The 26,488-nt window shown below is 38.7% G+C and overlaps 1 protein-coding gene across 3 annotated transcripts in view; it reads right to left on the reverse strand.

The window, feature by feature from the left end:
- GSL10 (glucan synthase-like 10) overlaps window positions 1-26,488 on the reverse strand; it is a 234,036-nt gene that overhangs the window by 10,182 nt on the left and 197,366 nt on the right. For 2 of the 3 annotated variants that reach the window (XM_090008729.1, XM_090008730.1), the window contains exons 38-48: window positions 25,226-25,341; window positions 25,055-25,138; window positions 24,861-24,973; window positions 23,256-23,308; window positions 23,006-23,182; window positions 22,862-22,909; window positions 20,919-21,077; window positions 17,853-17,966; window positions 17,684-17,772; window positions 17,446-17,604; window positions 17,262-17,364 (exon numbers count right to left, since the gene is read on the reverse strand). In XM_090008729.1, coding sequence (XP_089864855.1) covers window positions 17,262-17,364; window positions 17,446-17,604; window positions 17,684-17,772; window positions 17,853-17,966; window positions 20,919-21,077; window positions 22,862-22,909; window positions 23,006-23,182; window positions 23,256-23,308; window positions 24,861-24,973; window positions 25,055-25,138; window positions 25,226-25,341 — 1,215 coding nt within the window. The remainder of the gene's footprint in view (window positions 1-17,261; window positions 17,365-17,445; window positions 17,605-17,683; window positions 17,773-17,852; window positions 17,967-20,918; window positions 21,078-22,861; window positions 22,910-23,005; window positions 23,183-23,255; window positions 23,309-24,860; window positions 24,974-25,054; window positions 25,139-25,225; window positions 25,342-26,488) is intronic. The other variant, XR_016432360.1, reaches the window with a different exon arrangement.

Raw genomic sequence — 26,488 nt, forward strand, 5'->3', positions numbered from 1 at the left:
TTTGTCTTCCCTCTCTCCCTCTTAGAATGTCGGGGAGGGGCTCGGTGTCGTTGTGGCTGCGAGCGTTGCTAATTTGCCAAGAGGTGCTTGGGCGCTCGGCTTCTCAACATGTCCATCGTGCACATGGTTGTGCGCACGACCTGTGCTTTTTTTGGTCTCTGTGTTTGCTTTCCCTTTGCCGCAATGGAATCATGTCCCTACTCGGTGCTAACGGCTCAACTGCAAGGTTCATTGTGCATCTTGCCAGAGGGCTTGGACATGCGGTTTGGCAGGCCACATTGCAGCGTTCTGTCGTTGTTGGTTCTCTTGCCGCTATGTAGGCTTTCGGATGTTCGGCATGTGTTGGCTCAGGTGGGGAGTCGAAACAGCTCTCCTTCCTGCACTGATATTTTCAATGTCGAAATCGACGGATGACACTTCGCAGTTGCGCGACCTTCAGGCCAGTGCTGCGACGTTTACGAGGGATGCTACCTGGTTGATCCTAGTATTAGTCATATGCTTGTCTCAAAGATTAAGCCATGCATGTGTAAGTATGAACTAATTCAGAGAGATTGTGAAACTGCCAATGGCTCATTAAATCATTTATAGTTTGTTTGATGGTGCCTGCTACTCGGATAACCATAGTAAAGCTAGAGTTAATACGTGCACCAAAGCCCGACTTCTAGAAGGGCCACATTTATTAGATAAAAGGCCACATAGCGGAGAGGTAGTGACAATACATAACAATACCGGGCTCTTCTAGTATGGTAATTGGAATGAGTACAATCTAAACCCCTTACCGAATATCCATTGGAGGGCAAGTCCGGTGCCAGCAACCGTGGTTATTCCAGCTCCATTAGCATATATTTGAGTTGTTGCAATTAAAAAGCTCGTAGTTAGATTTTGGGTTGGGCCGATCAGTCCGCCTCTAGTCAGTATTTATTTACACATACTATTGCTATATTTTTTAAAACTTACTGTACATATTGTTGACTTTGCACTTAATATTATAAATCTTGATTGTGTGCATAATTGATTGATTTTAATATAAGTTATAACTTTTTTTGTGTTTTCAGGACAAAAATGACGGATAAAGGAAAATGACTTGCATCATCCTCACATGTGAGCTAGTGTTGCTGATAGTTGTAGTGAGAGTGATGATGCGAGACCACTATGGGTACATGTAGATAAGCTTGCAAAAATTGGATGAGGAGGTAGTGGAAACAAGAGATTTCGATGCAAGTTTTGTGAAAGACATTTTGTTGGGTCTTACACAAGAGTTAAGGCTCATTTGCTGAAGATACCAGGACATGGCATTTAAGGATGCAGAAGAGTCGATGAGGCAATGCGAAAACTAGGGGTGGAAAATATGACCCGACCCGCCAACCCGCTTCTTAGCCGAGTTAGGGTTTGACTTAAACGGGTTCGTGTCGTAAACGGGTCGACCCGCCTAACCCGTTTATTAAACGGGTCGTGTTCGTGTTAGGGGTATGCCAACCCGTTTAATAAACGGGTTAGGCGGGCAGGTCAACCCGTTTACACGATCCCGCAACCCATTTTTGTGTTATTCAGGACAATCTATTAATAATATATGAGACTTGATCTAGAATTTTCAAAAAATTTCAGCACCAAAACTGAAATTATTTCTTTTAAATAAATGCTTACAAGTAAAAATGAAAAGGGAACCCTAATCAGGTTCCCCTTTTCGTTTCTCTAAGAAAATGAGAGAGAGGGAGAAGAGCAGTCGGAGCTGCGAGTGATCTCCAGTAAACGAGATGGACCGAACCCTCTCCAGCTCAGAGGAGCAACGATGGCGAGGATGTCCTTCTCAGTCGTTGCCTCTCACGACTCCTTCTCAACAAAGCAATGACAGAGACGGTGAGGGTTTCCCACCTCCTGTAGTGGCTTACTTCCGGCAACGCGGGTAGCCCTGCTGCCAATATGATTCTCTATTCCTTCAGCATCCATGGCCGCCCTCCTCTGATCAGGTGATTTTTTCGTCGAATTCGACTCCTGCTGAGTTATCAGCATAATCAATAGCTCATACGTCTACCTCCATCGTCTGATTCATTAGAGGATCCTCCTTACCATCGCCAATCTCCTCATCCTCCAACTAGACAGGTTATTCGGGTTACTCGGGTCGGTTATCGTGTCTATGTTATCGGTTTGACCCGTTTAATAAACGGGTCACCGTGTTGTGTAATCTTGTCGTGTCGACCCAACCCGTTTATTAAACGAGTTAACCGTGTCGTGTCGGGTTACCCGTTTAATAAATGAGTCATGTCCGTGTTTGCCACATCCGACCCGTTTAATAAATGAGTCGTGTTCGTGTTGAGGTATTCTGACCCGCCAACCTGTCGACCCGACCCGATTGCCACCCCTAGCGAAAACAATACAAGAAAATACCAGATGAATATGAGAAGCGGAAGACAATGAGTGATTCTTGTACAATTAGTGTGTCATTTTTTAGCCACAAAAAAGATCCTAAAAAAAGAAGAAAAGTGAATGTAGGAGGTAGAGGAACGATGCAAGCATCATTTAATACATATGGAAGGGAGGAGGATAGAAAAGTAGCGATGTATTTTTATTCTAGTTCACTCTCATTTAATGCAGCTAGAAATCCTTATTGGAAGGATTTAGTTACTTCTTTGGCAAATTGTAATTTGAGTGACTACATACCTCCGAGCTCAGAAAAACTACTAACCACACTTCTTGCGAGGGCAAATGTTAAGAGATTGCTATAAATTAAAAAATATTCATGGGAGCAAAATAGAGTTTTCATTGTTTCTGATGGGTGGACAGATATTCAAAGGCGTCCACTAATCAATTTTATTGCTTCTTCGCTTAGTGACCCAGTATTCTTGAAAGCGGTTGATGCATCTGGGGAAAATAAAAATGCGGAGTATTTGAAAGGGTTGTTTATGTCAGAACTTGACTATCCAACCACATCAATCCACTTTCAGCAGAAAAGGAGATAGAAGACAAAATGGTTGTTGCTTGCTGTACAAAAAAGGTCCACATCGTGACCTAGAAAGGCTTTGTTTATATAGAATGTTTATAACATACTATGGATGATAATGTCCCTGAAGATAAAAATAAAATACAAATATGTGCACATGTGCAAATTAGAAATACAAAATATGATATATGGATCTGGAGCAAATGTAGGTCCAGAATTATATCACGACTTCTTTAACAGCCACCCTCAAGTTGTACATGATCTTGAATCATGGACAACTTGCCTTTTAAGAACCAAAAATTATATTTGGTCAGCCCCTTTGTAAACATATCAACCACTTGATCTTCAGTGCGAACATAGTACGACTCAATTTATTTCTCTTCAACTTTTTGTCTGACAAAATGTTGACCTATCTCGATATGTTTAGTGCGACTATGATATATGGGATTAAAAGAAATATTTATCGCACTTTGATTATCACACAATAATAATGATCTTGAGATAGATTCTCCAAATTCTGTTAATAGGTGTCTAACCCACGTAGCTTTTGTTGTGGCCGCTGCCATGGAACGATATTCAGCCTTAGTACTACAACTGGCAACAACCTTTTGTTTTCTACTACTCCAAGACACAATGTTGCTGTCAAGAAATATACAATAGCCTGAGACTGTGTAACGCCCCAAAAATCCAGGACTTGTAACTTTTTAGAAAAGTTTAGAAAGCTTTGAAATCATACAATAATCAGAGTTTAAATAATACTTCAGCGGAAAATGATATTTTTAAAATCACAAGTCAATGGACCTTGAGCACATTACAGCGTAAACTTTCCTTTTTGTCAAATCTCGCACAACCATTGAAATCAAATGGTTTCGAAATGGAGTTTCAATAATTGACAATTCGTTTGTTGAAAACAAGAAGAAGCTTACCAAAACAGTTTTATTAACTCACGGTTTAATAAAAGAGAAATTTTGAAACACACTTTATAACAAATTTACCAACATGTCCTCAGGAGCGAAACGTCAGGGAAAGAGCTCTATCTTGACCTCATCACGCCATCGTGTCATCGCAGACTGTATTACCTATCCATTACCTGCCCATAAAATGGGTCAGTTTCGCTAAAAACTGGTAGGTGCACAGACATGACAATATTGAACATGATTAAGCAGAATAATTTAATATGTCGAGCAGACTGACAGTTAAATAGCAATTTAATTTCAACAGAATCAGAGAGCAACTATCATGAGCACAATGCATAAAATTATTACAAGCATTTTACTGGCACAAGTAGGCTAACTATTACAAGCAAAGCACTGCACAAGAAAGTTAACTAGCACAATACAATATTTCATCAACCACACACACAATTCCATAAGTATTGAACCTGTTGTACCCTACAACTTTCATACGTGCATAACTGAACATATTGTGTGATCGGATTTAAGTTATGTTTTGATATTAACTGGCCAAGCGGGTACGCACAAGGCACGACTCTAGAAACAACCTAGACTGATCCGGGGGTTTATTATGCTATGTATTTTATGATAACCCGGATAGCTGACTGAGTCCGCACCTAAGGGGACGGTCAGTGACCAAGAGAGAAATCCCCAAAGCAGCATAAACAATGGATGCATCCCAAACATGGAGAGCTACCACCTAGGATAATTATGGTAGTTTCATTCCCCTAACTCCGCTGACTGGGGAAGCCGAGTCTTTTGCTCGTAACTGCCATTAATGGCCTGTCCATCAAAGTTTTGTACCGTCCTGTCCTCTCTCCTGACAGGAGTCAGCGATTCAAATGAGTACATCAAGGGTAGTTAACTGAAGACCCATTCTACATACTCTGGTCTTTTGACTCACTCGAGTATCTTGCCGGTGAAGGCGAAAACATCACTTATTTAGGTGATCACAACATTTTGTTATTTGCACTCATCGAGGTTGCCACAACCTACTCATCCAATCATCGCAACGTAAGAAGACGTACTTGTCAAAAAGTACGGTCGTACATGTCATAAGTACGACTACGATGAAAGGGATATGGTTCCACAAAAGAAACCCCATCAGATATTTTCTGCAAAAGAATTAATACAACACAGCCTGGCAAGATAAGTTTGGAATTCACTTCAACAACATTTTTCATATTTCATGATGCAAGGTCATCTCGGATCTCTCGTCCGATCAATAAAGTACTTAACATGTTGTGCATGTCTAAAAGTACGCTATACTGAACCAGGGAGGTGTGTGGGCTTCTCAAAAGGAACACCCAACACACAACTTCAAAAAAAATATAGGAGTGCTCATTTGGCACGCTTCATCCTTAAAAACCATAATGCCACATTAAGTCATTCACACAAGACACAACACTATCAATCTTACATCCAAAATTTATCTTAGTATCGACATGTGACACTAGATTGATACATAAAGAATGGGTCCTTCAACAGAACCCCACTCATTCATAGGCTCATGCCCCTGATCGGGGTTATTCGAATTGGGTCGCAACTCGAATCGGGGTTATAAAATATTTCTCCCAAGTGTGTGGACCTGGGAGGACCTATATGACTTCGAAATCCGACAGGACTTAAAATATAACTTTACAAAAGTTGTGCACTTTGAAGAGCCCTGAGTTTGCAGAAGGAAATCCTCTTTAAAAGAACTATAGCGCACAAGTGCAACTTCTAGTGTTTTGAAAACAAGTGATAACAGGATAGGCACAAGACTACATTTATGTAAGTACATATTTACCATAAATGTGAGCATATGCAGGTTATCATATGACGACAAGCAACTCTCGACTTGCGATGCCGCGCATCAAGCGAAAAACACATAAATAACACACGAGGTGCCAAACCATACCTTGATCACTTTAGATAGGCAAACACATAAGGTCATAAGTAATACATGAGACACGAAATCGTACCTCTCTCAAAGGAAATATGCAGGCAGAAATGTATACAAGCAAACAAGGGCATATGTATTTCAAAAAGTACAAAACCACACTTCAAATTCATAAACAACTACGCAAAATAATAATCGAATAATGAAATTGTACATCCACCCATAGAAAGGTACAGGCAAGTATATATGCAAGCAATTTGGGGCATAAGTATTGCAAAAAGTGCGAAACCACCTTCAACACATAAGCAAATACACAAGTTAGTACTCGAAGAGTAAAACCGTACCTCGACTCATAAACATAGAGACAAGAATAATAAGTCACGCAAAAGCAGTATAAATCTAAGTACAACTAGCATAGACATTTTAATTATTTCAACTTAATTAGATCTTAATGCCCCTTGTGCGACTTTACCCTACCTTGGGATGTCGTGCAGCTGCGTACGCCTACGCGTGAGGATAATACGAGGGTTGAGCAGCGGAGCACGATCGGGACCTGTTGCGTAAATATGCAAGAGTGTTAAATATTCAATTATGTTAATATAATTAATGGTGCAACGGGGCAAGGGTAGAATTAGGCGAAGGCGGCACCGACGACAACGGGGCGACAGGGAATGAGCCACTGTCAAAAACAGCGAGGCGGCAGGGGGCCTACCCCTGCCGACAGCAGCGACCCGGCAGGAGCTGAGCCCTTGCCGACAGCCACGAAACGGCAGGGGGGGCAGCCCCTGCCGACAACACGAGACGATAGGGGACCAACCCCTGCCGGCAGCAACGACGCGGCAGGGGAGGCAGCCCCTGTTGACAGCCACGAGACAGGGGAGGCTAGCCCCTGCCGACAGCAACAAGGAGGCAGGGGCCAGCCCCTACCGACAGAGAGAGGGAGAGAGCTCGGGACGGGGGGGGGGGTGACAGGGGGACAAGCCCCTGTGCGCAGAGAATCAAGGGGCAGCAGGGGGGTTATCCCCTGCCCTCCCAGAAGCCAAGAGGCGGCAGGGGGGTGAGTCCCTGCCAGCCCAACAAAACAAAGGGCGACAGGGGCATTGCCCCTGCCAGCCGAGATAGGAAGGCGACAGGGGCACTTCCCCTGCGCGCCAAAACCCCAGAGGCAACAGGGCGAGCCCCTGCCTGCCGGGAAACATGAAGCGGCAGGGGCATTGCCCCTGCCTATAGGTGATCTAGGGGTGGCAGGGGGACTGACCCCTGCCAGAAAAAGAGAGACCAGGGCGGGGGTGACAGGGAGGGCAACCGACCTTCCGTCGGTTTCCCTATCACCCATAGGGGTGAGGCGGTGTCGCAGGGGCCATTGGTCCCCTGTCGGCACTCCGGCGCACCCCCAGAGGGAAGAGGGGACGACAGGGGCCCATAGGCCACCTGTCGGGCCCCCGATGGGCACAGGGAAGGTGGGAGGCCGCGGCATGGGCTGTGAGCCGCCTGTCGGCCTCCCGACGAGGTGATAGAGAGGGGGGTGAGGAAGAGAAGAGGGAGGAGGAGAAGTGGCGAACCTGGGAGGCAAGGTGGCTGCGATCGACAACGTGCGCAGGGAAGGAGGAGGCGTCGGTAGTGGTTGCCGCCTGCAGGGAACGAGAAGGGGGGCGGGGCATCGTTCCTCCCCTCCCGCAATGCTCTTAAAGAGCTCGGGGAGGGGCGACAAAAGGGGAAACCCCGATGGGTTTCCCTATCCGGCCGAAGGCGCGGTGGGGGGGGGGGGGGGCGCTCGGGAAGAGGATTTAAAATCCTCTTCCTGCGTCGGGTTATCTTAAAACCCTATCGCAGGCGGGCCCGGGTCGGGTCCAGACCCGACCCGGCCCGGGTCCGATAAAATAAATTTTTTTTTTTTTGAAAAAACGTGGGTTTTACAGACTGACCTTCTCTCATCTGGATCTCCTGCCCAGTTTGCATCTGTATAGATAAAGATTTTATGAAGTCCATTATCTATAGGATTGCGCTTGCAAACAAGTCCATCTCCTATCATGCCCTTTAAGTATCTCAATATCCATTTAACTGCATCCATGTGCCTAGTTTGAGGTTCATGCATAAATTGAGACACTTGGTTTACAAAATAGACAAAGTCAGGTCTAATGAAGGTAAGGTACTGGAGCATGCCGACTATACTTCTATATCTACTGGAATCATCATATAAGTCTCCATCATGAGAACTTAGTTTCTGTTGTAAAACACTCAAAGTAGCTAAATGCTTGCAATCTTTCACTCCTACTGTACTTAACATGTCAAGGGTGTATTTATGTTGTGTTAGAGTCAACATATTGTCTTTCCTGTCAACTTCTATTCAAAGGAAGTACCTCAGTTCTCCAAGATCCTTCATTTTAAAATTCTGACTTAAGAATTCCTTGACTTCCTGGATATGACTGCACGAGTTGCCTGTGAAAATTATGTCATCTACAGAAATCAACAAGAAGGTGGTTGTACGCTTGTCCCTGAAGATAAATAGTGATTGATCAAGAGTGCACCTATGAAAACCAAGGTTTTGAACTTTGAGAGAGAAACTATCAAACCAAGACTGTGATGCTTGTTTTAAGCCATAAAGAGCTCTTTTCAATTTGCAGACATACGCCTTAGGATCTCCTTCCACATATCTATGTGGTTGTTCCATATAAACTTTTTCTTTAAGGTCCCCACGAAGGAATGCATTCTTCACATCCATCTGGCTCAATGTCCATTTGTGATGGACATCTAGAGATAATATGATACGAATTGTCCCCATCTTGACCACAGGGTTGAAAGTCTCATCATAATTCTGGCCATATTCTTGAGTAAAACCACGTGCAACAAGTCTTGCTTTATGTCGTTCAATACTCCCATCAGGTTTATACTTGATCTTATAAACCCACTTAGACCCTACGATATTTCTATTCTTAGGTCTGAGAACAACTTCCCATGTTTGGCATTCATGTAACGCTTCCATTTCTTCATTCATTGCTTCTATCCACTTGGAAAATTTGACTGCCTGATAGAAGGTAGTAGGTTCATCTTGCTTTTCAATCTGTGACAGAAATAATTGAAAATCCATAGTGAAATTATCATAACTAACCCATCTGTGAATTGGGAGTCGAATTCTTTCTGATCTCCTGATAGAGGAATGATTTTCAGGTTCATCAACAATGACATCAACAGTGGCGGGAATAATTTTTGCTGCTCTTCTCACATAAACTGGTCCTGAAAACTTATCAATTTCTTTGTTCGGCAAATTGTCAATCTCGATTTGAATTGTACAAGAAGTTTCATCCGGTACAGGGGTAGGCATAGGAGCAACACTACAATCTAATGAACACTCTCTGTTGACGTTAGGAAACAACTCGGCATTCAACCATGGAGAATAAACTTCAACATTATGATGTGTATTTTGTAAATAATGCCTATCTCCAAGATTCTGCTCATCAAAAATCACATTTCTGGAGATCTTAACATGCTTGGAGAGAGGCTCGTAGCAACGATATCCCTTATGATTATCCGCATATCCCACAAATCTGCACTTAGAGGCTTTATCCTGAAACTTATTTCTTAAAGATTTGTCAATATGCACATAACAAACACGACCAAAAACTCACAAACTATCATAATCTCGGTGCTGCCCAAAAAGAGTATGGCGATGATTTATAATATAAACCGCAGAGTGGAAAGCTTTTGTCTATAACTCAATAGGAATGTGACCGTCATGCAATATGCTCATCGCACTCTCAACAATATGGCGATGTTTTTGTTCAGCCACACCATTCTGTTGCGGTGTATGCAGGAAACTCTGTGATTTATACCATTGTTTCGAAGAAAGGCAATAAAATCATGTGAAGTGTATTCACCTCCCCCATCACACTGAAAATTCATAATATTTGATGAAAATTGAGTTTTGACAAAGGCATGAAAAATTTTGAACAATTGAAGAACTTCATATTTATGTTTCATGAAGTATATCCAGATATAACGAGAATAACTATCAATGAAAACAACATAGTATCGACTTCCCGAAAAAGAACAAGTAGGTACAGGGCCCCATACATCAGAGTAGATAATCTCAAAAGGTCTTGAAGCTCTTTTATTAATAATAGAAATGAAGGAAAGAACATGGCTCTTTCATAATTGACAACTTGTACATTTCTCATGATAAAAAGTAGGACTCGTACTAGATAAGGAGATAAGATTATCTCTTACAAGCTTTTCAACAAAGGAGGAACTATAGTGACCAAGTCAACTATGCCAAATGTTTGACTTACTACACTTAGACAAACTAAGAAGACACTTATTAGAAGAAAATTCACCGGACTTCAACGAAGGCTTCAAGATAACAGGAACAAAAACACGAGCAAAAGGATCTTCCCTGAAGATATACATATTTCCTCGGCGTTCCCCTTTAACGAACGTCTTCTTCGTTTGAAGGTCCTTGACATACACAGAAGAGGGAGTAAATTCGACAGAAGAATGTGTATCATCAACAAGTTTGGAGACAAAAATAATGTTCTTTTTTATATTTGAAGCAAGTAGAACATTAGACAATTTTATGGATGAAGTTAAAAAGGAGATTATGGCATTCCCAGTGTGAGAAATGGAATGATGAGTTCTATCTCTAGTGACAATACTGCCTTTATCGAAATAAGGGGATAAGTTTAAGAGTGTACCTGCATCTCCCGTGACATGAGTAGCTGTCCCAGAGACTATATACCATACTCCCTGGTCATTTTGTGCTATTGTCATCTTCAGAAGAGCTGCCAATAAAAGTTGTTGCACATCTCCACTGGATTTACTCCCATCAGTCTGCATTTTTGGTTGAATAATAAGATTCTTGCTTTTATTCTGAGGATTGAACCAACAATCAGCTTTAATATGCCCCCTTTTATTACAGAGAAAGCATGTGGGAATATTTCTTGGATTTCGTGCATGAGAATTAGGAGGTATGTGTGGGGTAGGAAGTAGCCCACGCCCCCCTTGTCCACCGTATGGTCCACAAGCTCTACCTCCACGATGATTATTTCTTCTACCACGACCCTGTCCATAAGTCAGCCCAGTAGCTAAAACATTCTCTGAGTCAAGTCGCCCACCATCCTCATCGAAAAGACTCTTCAAACTGATCTCATAATGTAAAAGTTTAGCCTGTAAATCTTCAAAACTAGGTAAAATAGGCAAGCATGTGAGAGATGTGACAAGAACATGATAGTCGGCTCCCAACCCGCTTAAGACTTTTTGCACCTTATCTCTCTCTGAGATTGCACATCCAACAAGAGCCAACCGATCTGTGTTGTTTTTTACTTTGTCCAGATATTCCATAATAGACATGGTTCCCTTCCTTAATGACTAGAATTCTCGCTTGAGATACAAAACTTTCGCTTCTGACATTTGAGAATAGGTTTGGGCCAACATATTCCATAAGTCAGCGGCCGAACAATCATCTGGAATTGCAATTCGTATTTCCTGTGATAAAGTAGAAGTGATGTACGCAACTAGTGCTTGGTCTCTTTTCATCCAGGTTGTGAAGTCAGGATTTTGAATAATGCGAGTTGAGACAACCCCTTTATCATCCTGTATTTCCTGCATGATGAATTGAAGTGGGACTGGAGTTGATCCATCTAGATGCCCAAAAAGGTCTTGGCTTCGTATGAAAGGAATTATTTGTCTTTCCAAGTCAAAAAATTTGAATGATTTAGTTTTTCAGATACAAGTTGACTCAGAATACTAGAGGAAAGACCAAAATGAGTAGAGGACGAATCCATATTATGGATCTCGTGCTGTGTTTTTTTTTAGTTCTGGTTATGTACCAGAACCGTGCACAAGCCCTTATGAAGCTTAGAATGTCAGAATAATGGATTGCGTGATAGAAAAAATATTTAATGTAACGAAGAAGAGAAGTTTTGTTTGCACAACAACAATGAGATGCGTGAAAACAAGACTTAATCACAAAAAAATTTAAGTATAGATCTAAAAAAAAAAACAATACCAGATTTTAACGTGATCTGGTTTTCAGACAGGTCTTTAAGTATAGTTCTGAAGAAGCAATACTAGATCTGTCTTAGACAGAATAGAGAAAACCGACAGAATAGAGAGAGAGAATAAACCCAAATCTGAAAATCAGTTTTGACGTGATCTGGTTTTCAGAAAGAAAAAATACACAGATCTTTAAGTATAGTTCTGAAGAAGCAACACCAGATCTGATACAATCAGATCTATTTTAGACTGAATGGAGAAACCGATAGAATAGAGAGATGGGATAAACCCAGATCTGAAAATCAGATTTGACGTGAAAACAAGAAGAGAATAGAAGTAGGAGATGGGAAGAAGAAAAGAGGAAAGAAATATGAAACCAACCTTTAGTGAACTTAGATCGATTCAACCCACTTTGATACCATGTCAGAACTTTACTGTCCAACCACGTCAATCCACTTTAAGCAGAAAAGGAGATAGAAGAAGACAAAATGGTTGTTGCTTGCTGCACAGAAAAGGTCCCCATCATGACCTAGAAAGGCTCTGTTTATAATAGAATGTTTACAACATACTATAGACGATAATGTCCCTGAAGATAAAAATAAAATACAAATATGTGCACATGTGCAAATTAGAAATACAAAATATGATATATGGATCTGGAGCAAATGTAGGCCCAGAATTATATCACGACTTCTTTAACAGTTTATAGAAGTAATAAAAGAAGTGGGTGATCAGAAAGTAGTACAAATCATTACAGACAACGCTCCAATTTGTAAAAATGCAACATTGAGTTTGGAGAATGAGTATCCTCATATTTTGTGGACTCTTTGTGTAGCACACAACTTGAATCTGGCCATCAAGAGCATCTGCAACCCCAAAGAAGAAGAAAAATCACCAGCATATGTTATATGTTCATGGATTGAGGAATTAGAAAAAAATGTCAAAAGCATTAGGAATTTTGTTATCAACCATCATCATGCTAATGTTATATTTAATAGGCATTCTAACCTGAAATTGTTGAAGGTCGCTGAAATATATTTTGCGCTCATCATTATGATGGTGAAGAGGATGAAATGAAGAATGCTTTGGTTAGCATGGTGACTGATGAAAATTGGACATTCTATTGTGCTGATGATGAAATCAAGGCTCAAGAAATTAAGAAATTTATTGTGGCTGATAAGTTTTGGGATATAGTCGTATATTTCCTTCAATTTACTCAACCTATTTGGGAAATGTTGAGAGAAGTTGATAAGGATGAGCCCATGCTTCACAAAGTTTATGAAATGTGGGATAATATGATTGAAAAAATACAAGTTGTAGTTTTCAAGCATGAAGAAAAAAAACTTCTGCATTGGATGACTTAATTTTTTTTAACCATATTTATTTAGTTTTAGTCAGAAGATAGGATAAGAGGAACACTCCTTTGCATTGCATGACACATTCTCTTAATCCAAAATATTATGCAAAAAAGTGGCAGGAAGGTCTAATTTGTTTTGAGTTCCTCTCTTGTTTATGGATTTTGGTACATGTTTTTTTGAAAAATCTTGATATAATTCTTATATAAGAATCTCTCAAATCTTTATCTTTGTTATGAATCATAAGTAGTTCTTGTTAATGATAACTATTTATGAGAACTCCTAAAGATGTTTCAATGTTTTTGGTTTATTTAAAGGATTTTTGAAAAATTGTTTGTGATAAATAGGTTGTTCGAACCATTGTAAAAGATCTTTTAAAAGAATTTCCCACACTATATAGAATGCATAGTGTATCTATTGCATCCTTTGGTATAAAAGATTTCATTTATTTTTTTATTTTCTTCTAATGATGCAAACGTATTTGTTTGTATTTTTCACATAAGGTTTCAAAAACCTCTTGATTGTATCTCTAAGGATGCCTACATTGGCCATAATATGGTCTTCTTTGTCTTAAATTGCATTAAAGCTTGAGAGTCTCAAGCATTTGCATCTTTTATGAAATACATGCATTATTGCATGTTTGATATTATTACGTTTTTTTCGTATTTTTGTTCAAGTATTGTGAGAGTGTCTTCGTACACTTCTTTTATAAAATATTTATGCTTGTATGCGTATTGTCTATTCATAGACATTTTCACATAGTACTCTCTTTTCAATAAAGAGATGTTCTTATAGACTTCTTTAGGACTTGTGTTTGTTTTTATCCCTTAATGGACTTGTAAGATTGTTTCTTTTAAAATGCTTCCGTAATATCTTAGTACATGTTGTCCTAAATTTGCACGTTTAAGATTATTGCCATTTTGCATCTTGGTATACATATAATTGCAAATTATAAAGGCTTGATTTGTTTCTTGGATTATTCCAAATCCTTTCTCACACATGACATAGCTTAAATATTTCATGTTGTGTTTATTAAAGTTTTTTTTGTATAATGATCATAATTGAACATAATTTCGTATATATGCATCATTATTGTTATATGACATATTGTTGTGATTAATTATGTTGGACCTTTGAATCCCTCTTTGTAAAAATCACATATTTGGAAAATGTTTTCCCTAAAAATTCATTGTCTTTTTATGGCATTCTATCTTCTATCCATCACATGTTATATGATGCATCAAATTCTTTTTTTATGGCCTTTTTGTTATATTAGAGATGGTTGTTAAGGTGAGTTATGAGCACCTTGTGTTATGACATTTTAGATTGTCTACTTGCCATATTATAGATGGTTGTTGAGGTGAGTTATGGGCACCTTGGGACTCTAGAATGATTTGGTATATGATCTCTAATTACGAGCGTGACACTCTTTGTTATGTCATTTTAGATTGTACACTTGCCATATTATAGATGGTGGTTGAGGTGAGTTATGGGCACCTTGGGACTCTAGAATGATTTGGTATATGAGTGTGTCACTAGTTTAATGTTGGTCATTGATCTTATGGATGCTCTTATTTATATATAAATGTGATGGATATATGATGTTTGGAACCTTAAAATGACTTAAGGTATATTAAAATCAAGGTTTTGGGGATTATTGCCCAACCTTTTATTGTTTATGGATCTTATGAGTGCATTTGCACATTTGTGTTTTGTGCTTTTGTGCACAAGTGTTCTTAGTGTGTGTATATTCACATATTTATTTCAAAATATTATTGTTATGGGTATTCTTTTTGAAGGATATTGTTCTTTGGATTCAATGTTTTATTTATATGTTTGTCATTACAAGTTTTATTGCCTCAATAGTCTTCTCCTTTTATACCCCTTATCTAAGTGTCATCATATGTAGACAAGAATTTTATTACACCTTCGTGTGTTGGTAGCCCTTTGTTGGCTTTTGCTCTCTTGGTCTAGTAGTTGAATACACTTGTCTTGAGTGTTATTTTATGTAGACAAGGCACGTTGATTCACACCATGGTGTGTCATTTTAGTCCATGTTGGCGTTTGTGTCCTTGTTCTAGTCGCTGAGATGTATGCCCATGGTTGGCTTATTTCACTCATTTCAAGTGTCATCTAATGTAGACAAGAGATGTATTGTGTTTTAGCCCATGGTTGGCTTGTTACTCTTGTCTAGTAGTTGAACATACTTGGTTTTGAATGTATTTTTACGTAGACAAGAGATGCTTTTGGTCCATGTTGGCGTGTATTCTCTTGTTCTTGTCGTAGATGCACTCATTTCAAGTATTATTATATGTAGACAAGAGGTTCTTTTGCACACTTTTGTGTGTGTCTTTGGTTTTTAATGGCATTATATTTATATTCTTGATCTAGTAGCTTATACACTTGATTTATGGGTTTTGGAGGACTAACGAGGTAGCTGTTTGTAATGGATGAACTATTGTTGAAATTTGCAAAATTTCATTCATGACTTGTGTTTTAAGATATTCAAGTGAATCATATTTTTGATATGCATATTTTAAAATCAAGTTGATTTTTTTGCATTTAATCTATATATTAAGTGCTTATGGTTTTTTTGCCACTTTTGTATACAAGATGTGTTTTTTGTCAATTGAGTGAGATTTTCCTAAATGGGTAAGATTCTCTATTCAAATAACACTCTTCGTTTTGCCTCGTAAATGGATTTAAAACATTGTGAACTCTTGTGTTTATTTTGTCTAAAGTATGCTTAGAGACTTCGTTTCTCTTGTTTGGCACTTCATTACATGTTTGAAGCATGTTCATTAATGATTCCTTTAAGTATTAATTTATTTCATGATAATATATGCATATGCTCTTTATGGCCCTTGAGGACCTCATTCAATAAAGCATATGCAGTTTATGCCTCTTCGTAGGCTTATTGTGGTGTCTCTTAGTGGACCATTTTGTTATTTCTCATTATAGGGTTGTGATTGTCCAATGATGGACCTTATAAATGCATTATGCATTATTGCAATTCGTTTTCGCTCACTCTTTAACATGATATTTGATTTTTCAAACTTTGGTTTTCTAAATTTTCTTTTAATATTAAAGTAATTATCCTATTATGCATAAATTTTGCACCTTGTTAGGAATGTTCTTTTTGAGTAAAGTGCAAAGATATTTTTTACTTGTTCTTTATTGTTGTTCCTCAGGATCTTGAAGATAAGAGGAAAAGAAGTACCTTGGGTAGTTCATGGAAGGTGCTCATCGTTAAAGACGTTGGAGGAAGACATTTGCAATGGCATTCGTACTGAAGGCTCTTGAAGCCTTGAGATTTTTCCTCTTGCTTTCTTCAATCTTTTCGTTCCCCCACGCAAAGCTTGAGGGGGGTGTTAAAATGTATCATTCAACATTTGTAATATTATATATATTTTATATATATAAAGGATAATACATATTCATATATGGTATATATGCATATGTATTATCCTAATTATATATATAAAATATATATTTCTCTATTTATAGGCTTAGGGGTAGTTTAGACATTTCACAGTTTTACACATATTCCATTTGGAATATGTTTGTAATTTTACTTTTAATTTTCCTTTTTTATTTTTTTCTCTTTTTTGTGGTTTGCGCCACCTAGGGAGGCTCCCCAAAGAGTCGTTGTGGAGCCCCCAACGGTTACAAATGTGACCGTTGGGGGGCTCCCAATGACTCCTTTGGGAGCCCCCTAGGTGGCTCCTCTCTTGTGTTATAAATAGGGGTCTCCCCCTTGTAATTTCTTCACTCCCTGGAGGAGCTTATGCTCCGTTGTATAGGGTTTTTACCCTCTTCTTCCTATTTCTTCAATAATATTCAACTTATGACTTTAAGTCATATTTATCCCTTTTATGGGTTTATGTATTAGCACTTGATGTGCTTGTGTTGTTCCCTTAAGTGGGTATATTTGCACTTAATGTGCATGTGTATGGGTTCATTATCGAACCTAAAATATTCAAAGTCATTTTCTAACAATATGTGCATGCACAAAGGCTGCAATTGCATGCATGTGATCGCAAAGATCATTCCACCATTTGTCTTGGAATATTTGAGATAACAAGAGTGCCTTTTAGTCACACAATGATATCATAATTATGAACAAACTTGACTCAAAGTTGTACCTGTTCCTCATCCCACCAAGCTTCCCAACTTTCTTTACCTTGAACTCCAACACCTCCTCTATATAGGAGCCAATTTGTCCAATCATTGAAGTCCTCTACAGTCCTAAGGGCAAACAACAACTGTAAGTAGCAACTAGTTTTGGAGCAAGTCTAATTCAAACAACATAAAAAACTGGACACAAACTTCTGCCATTCAAAGCCTGATGGATTGAAGATGAAGGGTGAAAAGAGCCAAGAAAATGCCAAGAAACCACTGCTCACAGTGAGCAGGATGAATGACAAAGCACCGCCTTTAATATATCCATACGCAAGGAAAGTAATCAGTAACAAAGCAACCTCGAAACTGCACATTTAAGAAAAATGTGAATCAGTAACAGAATTACTTCTAAGGTAACTTGTAAAGAAATTAAGAGTACACAAACCCTTTCACAAAATGACTTCGAGAATATAGTCTGTAGTTTTCAGCAAATTTTATGTGCTGAACAACAAATCCTCTTCCAGTAGCTTGATACTGAAAAGAAATTAAAGAAACTGTTAATTTTCAAAAACTAGGAAAAGCTCGTGGTAGAACTATAAGTACAGAAGACTTGCCCTGGCACCACCATGAAGAATTGCACGACCAAAATAATGGGTTCTAGTACCAAGAGAGAAGGTGAAAAAGACGGAACATAACTGAAATTGCATAGTGATGAAACTGACAATTGCCTGAAACAGAAAACTAAAAGATCAGGACTCTGAACCAGACACAAACAAAAAAACAAAGTACCAAATGCAACAAAAATATCACAAAATACTTTAGCACATGAACAACAAATTGCATGTTTTCCAAGGTAATATCAATGCAAAGTCGGTCACTAGAAACCAGCTCCAAAGAACATTCACTATAGCCTTCAAATTATCAGTTACGCACGAGAAGATTGTGATTTTCTATTGGTTTCAAAGAAATACAAAAACTAAGTGCATCATAGTTTTTAAGTTTACAATATAGTTCAACAACATGAAGTCCCTCCCACCTTCCTGTCCCTTGTATAACATTCACTATTCTTCCTCTCCATTAAACAAGAAAGCATCTCGCTTGTAATTCACTACTACCAGTGAAAGTAAAATTTCCTTGTCCAGACAATGAAAAGAGTACTTTTCCTTAGAAGAATGCTACCCCTCTTCAGCTTTTCCCTGGGATCTATGTCACATTGGGTACTGGTACGGGTGCAGAGGGTACAACATGGCAATTTCAAAAAATGAGGGTAGAGGAACACGGCTATATATATGTGATCTACAGAGTAATGCACTGGTGCTGCCCCTTTTCTCGTTCTGCCCCATTAGGCCCCGTCTAACACCATAAATGTGATCTATAGATTTTGTTTAGTGGGAACCGGCTTTTGGATCATCGGAATCTGACCTGTATAATGGTTTTTCTGGTGATCCAAAATCAATGGCTATCTATGTCACACGGACTCGGCTAGGGAGGCACCGCACCCGAGTCGACACGCCCCGACATGGGTGCGGCCCGGACTCGGACAACGCCGAGTCAGACTCGATCAACAAGTCGAGGCCGAGTCCGTCCTTGTTTTGGACTCAATCAACGTTAACCGAGTCCAAAAATGTCCATTTTTTAGGGTAAAAAAAATGATATTTTTATATAGATTTTTAAAAAATATATATAGCATGAGTCTTAAACATAAGCCCCAGAAAAAAAATATCCGGGGGGCGCTGCCCCCCTACGGCCCCCCGCCAGGGGGTTGCCCCCGGACCCCCCTTTCTGCAAGGGCAAAAGTACAATTTGCAAAGTTTATAAAAACACCCATGCTGGTGCCAAACTTTAGAGGACAATATCCATATATATGCACACAGGATATATATATATATATATATATATATATATATATATATATATATATATATAGTCGAGTCCCCGTGTCCAAAACTTTTAAAATTGCGCCGCACCGGTGTCGCACCCGCACCCATGTGACATAGATGGCTATGAATGCATCAATTTTTCCTGGCTCATAAAAATACATTTTTTTGTCAAAAAAACATGATCCACGAGTCAATTCACACTAAATCGAGCATGCTAAACACATCTAATGGTTCAGATCTATCATAAAACACTGCAAACTATGGGGCCTAAAAGGGTAGAACGAGAAAATGGGGCCTAATATGTTCATCTCTCTCTCTCTCTCTCTCTCTCTATATATATATATATATATATATATATATATATATATCAAGAGAGGGTTTGGATATGGATCTATATTAAGATCCATATCCAAACCTACCTTATAAAAGGGGAAGGGAATAGCCCTTTCACCCTTTTCTATCTCTCTTGCCCTTTAGATGCAGCGAGAAAAAGACCGGAGGTAGTCTCTCTCTCTCTCTCTCTCTAGGGTGGGAAGGAGAGGCTTTCAAGTCTTCCGCTCTCTCTATTTCTTTCTCTCTGTTTTTTTTCTTCTTCTTCCTCCTGCTCTTCCTTTTCTTTTTTTCTTCTTATTCCTCCTCCTTTTTCTTCTTCCTCCCTGTCTTTTGCTCGAGAAACAAAAAAAAAGTTGGGTTGTGTCAAGGTTGGACCTGACCCAACCTGGACCAGCACATACCTGTGCTGCATCCGGTACCAGAACCCATGTCAAGCCGTGTTGACACAGGTACGGCTGCCAATATGGCATGTCCATGTGACAGCCTCGGATAGAAGAGTGTCGCTGTTATTAATTATAGCTACTAAACGAAAAGAAAGTTTTGAGAAAGATATAATTTCATCACATCCCACTCAAAGGAAATTATCTCAACAATTAACTGTTTGCTTTTAAAGAAAAAAAATCTATAAAACGTAGTTTTTGTGCCATTTTCTGAAATATTTATTGGAAAAAAAACTTAATAAGCACTTCCGCATGAACATGTCCTTTTTTATTTATTGCAACACAATTATCTTATCTTGAATAGTTTGTTTACCAGTACATGTTTTTGACCCTTGCTATGAAATATCCATATAAAAAAGTTTTCCTTAGATGCCAAATGATAACAAAATAACATCATATCCAAAATTTATGAAATTCACTGTGGCTTTATTGGAGCCATCATATCCACAACAATGGCAGAAAGATGTTTTACGAAGCCAAAGGTGCATAATTGATATTGGGTGTCCAAGACGAGTTTCAATCAGAGTATGGTTCCTAAAACAAGGTGAGAATCCCACTACAAATGATACTTGGAAGTTGTCGACAGTGTTAATGACTCCCTATCCATGCCTAGCACTCCCTAATTTATGATGGCTTAAAAGTGTTTCAGAAAAAAAATTTGCACACAATTTACAATCAACAAAGTTCTCAATAATAAGCCAGCCTCTACTATCACTTTGCTTGCAACACAGAGCAGCACACGAAAGATATGGAGCACCATACTAGCACCAATCTCCTCTGTCTGTATTCCATAACAAAACCATTGAGAAATGATCTTCCAATCTCACATGCACAGATAATACATGTAAATTCAAAGCTCATGAATTCCGCCAAATAGAATGTTTAAACAGAAAAGAATTCTCATTCACTATATACTCCTCTAAGCACAATCTATCAAATATGAAATCACAATAAAATCATGAAGATTCTGATTCAGACGCAACAAAAACTTATGACATAATTTAATAATTTTTAATATATTACAAACCTTCACGAATCCCTGCTCCAAAATGAAGCCCAATATCATAGGAACTGCAGTGAAAATACCAATTTGGAACAGAAATTGTGCATTAAGAGCATTATTTAAAGCACTATTATGCATTATATTTGCTTTTTCTGAAATAGATGCATCAACCCCAGATAAGGCCTGTAATTGACAAGAAGAAAAACCATTACAACACCTTCCACAAAATTAAGCAAAGGACCAAATGCATGACAACTATTAGGTACATCAGTATTTGGAAATAAACAACAGCAATATGTAGAGACGGACCAATGCACAGAAAAGTATAAATGCAAAGGTAAAAATCCAGAGAAAGACAACTTCCATGACAAAGCACCCACTGAGCAAATGCAGGCAAAACCAAGTTATGTAAACAATTCCATACAACACAAATCTATAGATACTGACAGCCTAAAATTAGTAAACTATTGCTTGAATTACAGACTCTCTCTCTCCCTCTCTCTCTCTCTCTCAATATATATATAAGGACGGGAGTAACGTCGAACAAGCTTTCTGTTCAACATTACTTGGATGCACTTGCGTTAATAGCCATCCACATCTTTAGCGGTGGTCATAGACCGCCACTAATTCACTTAAATCAATGTCAGGCACGTGTTCAACCACGAGTCTGATGTTTTGGCCGTCCACTATTACTCCATTTCATATATATATATATATATATATATATATATATATATATATATATATATATATATATATATATAGAGAGAGAGAGAGAGAGAGAGAGAGAGAGAGAGAGAGAGAGTATAACCTGTAACAGTGGACGAAACAATCCGTCCAATGTTGTCGGATGCACACCCGCCGCTGATCGTGCTTGCGATCAGCGGCGACCGCTTGTTCAAGGAAAAAATGAATTTAGCGGTGATCAAGGATCGCCGCTAATTCCCTTCTATGGATGCGCGTTCACATCGAGCGTTTCACCTGCCCACTGTTAAGGGTTCTCCTATATATATATATATATATATATATATATATATATATATATATATATATATATATATATATATATATATATATATATATATATATATATATATCAGGGTTAAACACTTATAGGAGTGGGGAAGCGTGCTTCCTCGAAACGTGCTTCGGAAGCACGAAACAAGGTGCTTCTAAAACATGCGGGGAAGCACTCATTTTAATTGGGAAGCGTGCTTCCAATTAATGGGAAAGTGCACTTCCTATTAACAGGAAACACATCCCAATAAAGGCAAGCTCGCTTCCCAAAATCGGGAAGCGTCTTTCCTTTTTTTAAGGGTCTGGAGAATTTCAACCCCCTTATTAAACTTTTTTTACCCCAAATCCCAGTTAAGGTTTCTTAAGAGGGCAAAATTGTCATTTTGATTTTTTTTGTGAAAAAATCCCAAATCGCATAGGGTTTGTGTTTCATTCGGAAATTGCAACTCTCTCCCTCTCACTCTCTCATTCTCGGTGATCTCCATTTACTTCTGGGCCTCCGGCAACCTCCTCTAACCTCCGGCGATGGTGATGGGTGTCCTCAGGTACATACGCTCTCTCTTCAATTTGAGAAGAATCAAAGTACATCCTATTCACCTAAAAAGTCAAATATTTAGTTAAACTGAACACAGCTGTTTTACTAATTTTGAGCACATGTGAGCCAAAGAACCCCATTTTGACTGCCAAAAATTAAGTACCAGATAGAATTAAAACAATTCCATCAGTAGGGACATGATCTACAACTTCAAATGAAAAGTGTGTATACCTCCTACCTTAAATTCCAATTAAGTATCAAAAGGAAAACAGTAATAAATACAAATAATAATTATACTTCTGAGAAAACAAACCGTGCTCATAGCACATTTTAGTGGATGGAATATAACTACTAAATATGCTTTCCCATAAGGAAATATGAATGTGTTTAGTTTAGGGGATGAAATCCAACTCACTAGATACACTTTCCCATAAAGAAATATGTACACGGTCAGCACTGTCAACTGCATGATTGAGAAAAGAAAGTTAGCCAAAAATTATCATAAGTGATAGGCTAAAGTATAACACAAAGAAAATATTTAACAGAAAGGACAACATACCATAGTACATAAATAGTACCCCACAGTAGTATAGAAAAATGAAAGCATGCGGAAAAAATCAAATTGCTGCCCAAGTCTGTAAACATCCCTACTGAGAACTTGTTCACCATTGCCACCAGCAACTTTTCCCTCAAACAAAGCAATCTGGTTAAGCCCAACATCTCTTCCCTTGCCAACCTGCCAACATAACACAGACACATCTATATCTTTGAAGAGTGGCAAACTCAAACAATTCTAAATTAACTTTTACCTGAATATATTCATGGTGGGTAATATTTCCTTGACGTAGCGTTGAATTGAATCCTACGTGAACCAAGAAAACCATATCAAAACAATACTTGCATTGCAAGACATTCTTAAATTCATTAAAAGCCTAACTTAAGTTGATAACAAGATGTATTGGTTCTTAGAGAGTCCAACAGCATTGCAGCATCCACCGAGCAAAAAAATCACTGACAACTGAATGGTGGAAAACCCGTGTTTGCAATATCACATTTAAAAGCAAATATCATGAGAAGAACCACTCCTAACAGAGAGTTCAACTCAGTCTCACATAACCCACACATAGTAACACCAAATCAACAACCAATTGCAAAAGCCCTTCAGCAGCTATGATAAGAAACCCTACAAATCTTGATATATTTAGCCCATTAAACACTAGATCCAGTAGGATCTGCCCAACAATAGCAATCAATCGGAACCACACAACACACTATTAATGCTAAATCAAGAACCAAACTAGGGTTAGAGACACAAAGTTTGTGAAGAGAACCAGCAAGTCAAAAACTTTCGGAATTTGACACTTGCATGCTCTGAAATCCGGCAAAAACAACCCAAACCTCATATTAATTGGGAGAAATAAGACAAAGATAGCATGAATATCACCTGATATTAACAAATCATTGAACAGCAATGCAACCATGAATATCCACTCAAATATTAAAAATAATGAGCTCGTATATATGTCACAGACATGGTTAACTGTACTGGACACAAACAAGTCTGATATGACATGAAAGTTTTGTAAATTAGGGAACAGGAACACAGTCAAACATCTTCTACACAGACACAATCATGTGCATATGATCATGAGCGTTCTTAATCTAATGGACTACAACATGAAACATCATCTCATGCACAAGTTCTTGATTGAGAATTCCAACCTTAATAAACTAAATATCAACTGCATGTGATCAATGATAAATTCTCAAAATTAAAAATAAAGGAAAAAATACATATAAAAAATGACAAAGTTAGGGGGGCTATAGTTTTGAATATGCACAGATTTGCTGCATATGATGCATAATGGCATGTCCTATCCCATTCCATGTTCTAATAGGCATGCTACCTATGTTATTCTTTCAAAGAGTACGGTAAAAGAAAAAGAATAAACACACTAGAGACTAATCAGCCAAAGCTAAGAAGACATCAACAACAACAACAACAACAACAACAACTACGCCTTCATCCCAAAACTATTGGGGTCGGCGATATGAACAGCTAAGAAGACATCAACGAGTAATGTAAACTATGTACACTGAAAGTTCCTATACAAGCACTTTCAGAACTTATAGTAACCAAATTGACTCAGTTTCAACAAGCTAAGTAGAGTGTGGCTTCACAATGACTGTTCGCAATGAATCCTAAATCAGGCCCCTCAAACCAACTCATGTATAGGGAACTGGGGCCACATATGTCAAGAATACATGTTAAGCTAGCAGACACAAGTAAAACTTAATATCTACAACTCAACCACTGTAAAAGTAACAGAATGGATTGGTTAAATAACAGAAAGCAACAATCACTGATCATGCAATTCCAGAAAAAAACAGAACCAAATATAAACAGCACTGACCTGCAAAGATATCTTCACTTATATTAATAACACGGGATGCCTTACTGATACCACCCCTTGTTATATGGAAAACCCTATCAAAGACATCAGGATGCCCATAGTGCATGCGAACCCTACATGGAAAAAGAAAAGGTCAATGAATAGAGGTGTCAATGAGTAGAAATAACGAAAAAGAATATCAAAATTAAACTTACTTTAAGGGATTTGCCAAAACACGCTGCCCTAAAGTCACAAAACTTGTTTCTTGATTGGACATAAATGATGCTAAAGATGAAACACTGCAATAGCCAGAAAAAAGCACAAAAGAAATAATGTTGAGAACATGTCTAGTTGCATAATGCATCAAAGAAGCACAAGAAAAATACCTTCCAGTGAACACATGTTCTCTTACTCCAAGAATGGTTGCTGGTCGAAGGCCATGATCATACTCAAACTCTTCAAGAAGATTTCTCATCTTCAAAGCTTCCTCAAAATAATTATCCTATGGAAAAAGAGACATAGAGTGCCAATTTATGAAAGGGTGGAACAATAAAATGAAATGAGAATAAACGAAACACACTTGAAGTTGTAATGCATTTGTGATATAAGATCCATCATGTTCATCAATTACCCTGATAAGCAATGGCCATTTGTAACAAGAATACTCAGATCTAAAACTTCATCTTTCATAAGAAGGCAGAAACATATACCAACAAAAGAAAAAAAAAATGACAGGCTGATTACACCTGTGTAACATTAAACCTACAATAAATTGTGATAACAGTTACCGTGCCAATTGCCGTATTTTTATAGAAATAGAAATCCAAAGACCTACTTGGTCGGACAAAAAAGGGCAGAAAAGGGACTATCACAAACTGAAGAAACAGATGGATGGGTTTCCAAAAAGAATCCATATTTCTAGGTTTCCAGAAGGAATTCACTTGCACACAGGCATAAGTGCAAGCACTCATGTATACACAACACATACATGCATGCGTTGACACTCCGTCTTGATTGATGGTTGGGGAATATCACACACACAAGCAAGGGCGAGAAAAAATGACGTCAGACACAGAGGATGAATGGACGGGAAGCGCTTCCTTTGCAGCATCTAGTGTGTGGTGGGTGCACACACGGCAAGGATGGTGATGATGAACGAAGGGCTGCTGCACACTGTGTGTAGGGATGGGTGGAAATGATGCAGCCCAAGAATCAGTTGGCGAAGGCCAACCGAATGGTGTGGTGTGTGTGAGAGAGCGAATTTTGAGAGTAGGCATGAGAAAGAAGATGTCCTTCGAGGCAGAGAAGTCTTACAAAAGCCAAAGGCTAATTCATTCCACAATGGACGAGCTTGTTACAGCAGTTTAAATAGGGCATCCCTAATACTCACCATCAACTGGACTCTCCCCTTATTGGATCCAACCCAGTCCTATGACTCGAACAAAGATCCAGAAACCAATGGCCTGACACCCTACTCATTGCCTCCATATACAATTGAACTCGTCCCACCCACCTAGCCTCTCTACAGTGCATATCAGTCTCCCCAGCTTTAATTTCACCTTTTCCTCAAGGTGAGCATCTATCATTTCTGCCGGCTTTGGTTTCACCTTGTCCTCGAGACCTTCTTGCTACATTAGAAAAGGCAGCCA

Source organism: Nuphar pumila, chromosome 6 (genome assembly GCF_984573655.1).
Source record: "Nuphar pumila chromosome 6, dmNupPumi1.hap1.1, whole genome shotgun sequence".
NCBI classification, from domain to species: Eukaryota; Viridiplantae; Streptophyta; class Magnoliopsida; order Nymphaeales; family Nymphaeaceae; genus Nuphar; species Nuphar pumila.